Source organism: Gossypium hirsutum, chromosome D08, assembly GCF_007990345.1.
Source record: "Gossypium hirsutum isolate 1008001.06 chromosome D08, Gossypium_hirsutum_v2.1, whole genome shotgun sequence".
NCBI classification, from domain to species: Eukaryota; Viridiplantae; Streptophyta; class Magnoliopsida; order Malvales; family Malvaceae; genus Gossypium; species Gossypium hirsutum.
Genome location: NC_053444.1, coordinates 38,826,638 through 38,829,847, shown reverse-complemented (window position 1 = coordinate 38,829,847; position 3,210 = coordinate 38,826,638). Strand labels below are relative to the sequence as shown.

The following is a 3,210-nucleotide window of genomic DNA, read 5'->3' as shown; positions in this document are numbered from 1 at the left end:
GGTCAAATTTTAATACATTACTTGGTAATTTTCAAGTTACCAGGATGGTGAGGGGAAATGTACTTTTCTATTGGGAGAAGTTATTAAAGTGTCGTTTTTTGAGTAATCAACTTAAATTTAGAATAATTGGATATTGTTTCCGAGATGTTTATGTTCGATTTTAGTCCTAAGATTTCATCTCTTTAACTCTAAAAATAGCCAAAAAAATTCATGGAGTTCATTGAGAGCAGGGTCCACCAAAGAAATGTTTTGAGCAACTGATGTAGTGGAAGTCAAACAATAATGTTATTTCATGGTCAGTATAAAGATTATAGCAAGTAGCTTAACCAAGCAATTAGGCAGTAAGATCACTCACCTTACCCAAAACTCTCCATTAGTTTCAGCAAACCAGGCTTGAAACCAAAGATGTTTATTTTAATTCAAAAAGACAGCATCAGCACATTTATTATGAGCAGCCGAGCAGAAGATACCAATTCCTTTCTTCACCCCATCAAAGCTGTAAATACATGGCAATTACTAAACACTAGCATGAAGCAGTTCTTCCATGTGCAAAACTCAAACAGTACACCTTTATACATGGCCATGTAGCACTACCCTGTAGCTGCCTGAAGATGCCCATATGATTTGAGAATGAATAAGGTTGAACCATCATGCACTGTATGAGGGAAATCCCTCCAAAAGCCAGAATGCCAACATCAAGCCGCAAAGGTGTAAACGTAACATACAGTCAAGGCCATCAGCAGTAATAGGCATGCGTTTGATATCCAATACAATCAATCACAAATATACCTGCACAAAAATGATTAAAATAAGCAAAGTCAGAACATTTTAATCCACGAAACTTAGAAAGTGAAAATTTCATTCCCTACTGCAAAAGCATATTTTAACTCTCCTGAATAGCACTTTCAACCCTGCAAAACCAACATTTACTTCAGGATCTTATATAACAAATTAACAGGAAAAAAAAATATAAAAGTATAAACTTAGCATATAATAAACACATGACAACAGCCATGCCATTCCTCTTCAACCTACATTCACTGGTCAAACCAAAAAGCGATAAAGGTTATGGAATCAAATCAAATATAACAGCAAACCACAGAATTAAATACAATTGTTGCAAAAAGAACACAAAACAATAGAATTGAATCTGTGGATTTAAAGCTAGATTAAAAATGAATATGGTACCATCCATCAAAAAATATTGATGTTGGAAAAAATAAATTAAAGATGCCACAACATTAACAATTAGAATAAACATAAATAACCAAGGAATAGATAGACGAAGATCTTTAGAATAAAACTCTTATTACAGACCTAGAAGCACCATAGTTGATAAATCAAGGTAGATCAGTTGGACAGAAAGTGAAGTAAATTTGATTTCTCAAAATTAAGCTAGGAAAGGACTACATAGCATAAGAGAAGGTATGAAATAAAAACGTTCTTCCTACAGGCAGGTAGAACTATCTACCATCATCAGGTCTATTATCCATTTATCCATATTTGTCCCATGAAATAAGTTCCAATGGGAACTAGATAAGTGAAACAAGATAAAAAGTCCTTAAGGTTAAGAATAGGATGCGGTATATGTAATCTAAATTCGAAACTAATCTAGCTCAAGTCCATGCCATCTCCAACTTGGCTGCAGATGGGACTAACAGCAGAGAAAGATCTCTCAAAAGGAGAAGGACGAATCTGCGCATCACGTCTGCGCTTAAAACCACAGCTATCAGAGGGTGGGAAATTGTCAGCATCAAGCTTCCTCCTGACGCCTCTGATCACCTGTTCCTCAGCTTGAGAAAGCGGAAAGACCTGGCCGCTTGCCCGGCAAAGGGAACTATGGTTATCATACAAAATTCTCTGGTTACAGTTCTTGTCACAGATATGTGTGGTTCCTGTTAGTTTGCAGCGATACATGTTGCCACAAACATGTTCATTTTGGCATTTCCAATCGCATTTGTGAACAGGAAAAGGCCCGTCACGGCCTAGAATAGTAGACAAAAAAATAACATTTGCAGGGGCAGCAGCCATGGTTTTGCCGTATACCTCCATTGCCTTTGAGACCAAAAAAGTTTTTTTATCTACGGTGAAATTCCAAAAGCTTCAAACCGTGTAGAACTCAAACGTTCTTCTGCAGAACCCAACATAATATCAAAAATTGAGTCAAAATTTTGATATATTTTGGCTGGGTTCTCTTCTGATGCTAGCTAACTACTATTTTTTGGGGGGGTCAAAATCCTACTCTAAAAATGTAGTCATGCATGGGAAGGAAATTATAAAACGACCAAACCCAGCTGAAGATCAAAGATTTAAAGAACTAGCCCATCACGTATACACATGATCAAATCACAAACGGATACTAATTCTCAAACGAGGACATAATGGGGAAAAGAAAAAGAAACAAACCTGGCGCCGGAACAGTGAGGAACCAAGAAAAAGTAGAGAAGTCTGTGTCAACAAGAAGAAATGGGGAAAAGGAGGAGAGGGTGGGGGAAGCATATATAAAGGAATGGGTAAGTGGAAGTGGGTTAAATTAGTTAAAATTAGGGAGCCGAAGAATGGGGAGTGGGGGTTGACGCGGCGCGCCCTTAGTAAAAATCCAACCAAAAATCAAAGCATTTAGGAGGAGTTTTTGTTTTGGACATAACACGTCCGCTAAAGGACGTATAAGTTCTGGAAGAGTGGGTAGCTGTTTGGTGTGGGGGCCAAACAAATTTCACATGTAATTTCGCACTGTACCAACGACCAATTGAAAAACAAAAAACAGAAACTTCAAATCACTGTCACCTTTGAATTTGTCTCTTCCCTTACCCTTTATTTCTCTTTCCAGTTTTCCCTTTTTCTACTTAACTATTGCCACGTGTCTAACGTTTTCCTAGACTAAATTACCAAATAAAACTGTTTTCTTTTAAAATTAAAAAATAGGCTAAATTTTTGAAAATTTACACGAGTAAGGGTAATTTACTAATAAAAGCTATTTCTTTCAAAAATTACCGAAACGGGCTTATTATTTTATTATTTACCGGAATTATCTAAAAACCGCGAAATCGCGTCCACGTCAGCGTGATGTCAGTGCACGTCAACAACTCGCACTGACGTGGACGCGATGTCCTAGCGCGTGCACTGACATCTCGCTGACGTGGACACGATTTCATGATTTTTCCCATGTTAGGTTTTTTTGGCTTTTAGGGTTTAGGGTTTAGGTTTTTT

General features: G+C 37.2%; 1 protein-coding gene across 2 annotated transcripts; it reads right to left on the bottom strand.

The window, feature by feature from the left end:
* Positions 1–263: 263 nt before the first annotated feature.
* On the bottom strand, positions 264–2,612 carry LOC107912234 (uncharacterized). 2 transcript variants are annotated; one of them, XR_001688108.2, is made up of 3 exons: positions 2,407–2,612; positions 870–2,131; positions 264–789 (listed from the first exon to the last, which is right to left on the bottom strand). XR_001688108.2 is itself a non-coding variant. In XM_016840320.2 (2 exons), the coding sequence occupies exon 2, from the start codon at positions 2,050–2,052 to the stop codon at positions 1,612–1,614; it is 441 nt and encodes a 146-aa protein (XP_016695809.2). In that variant the 5' UTR covers positions 2,053–2,131; positions 2,407–2,612; the 3' UTR covers positions 264–1,611. The 2 variants fall into 2 exon arrangements, 1 of the variants encoding a protein (XP_016695809.2); XM_016840320.2 differs by having other exon boundaries at positions 264–2,131.
* Between the last annotated feature and the right edge of the window lie 598 nt (positions 2,613–3,210).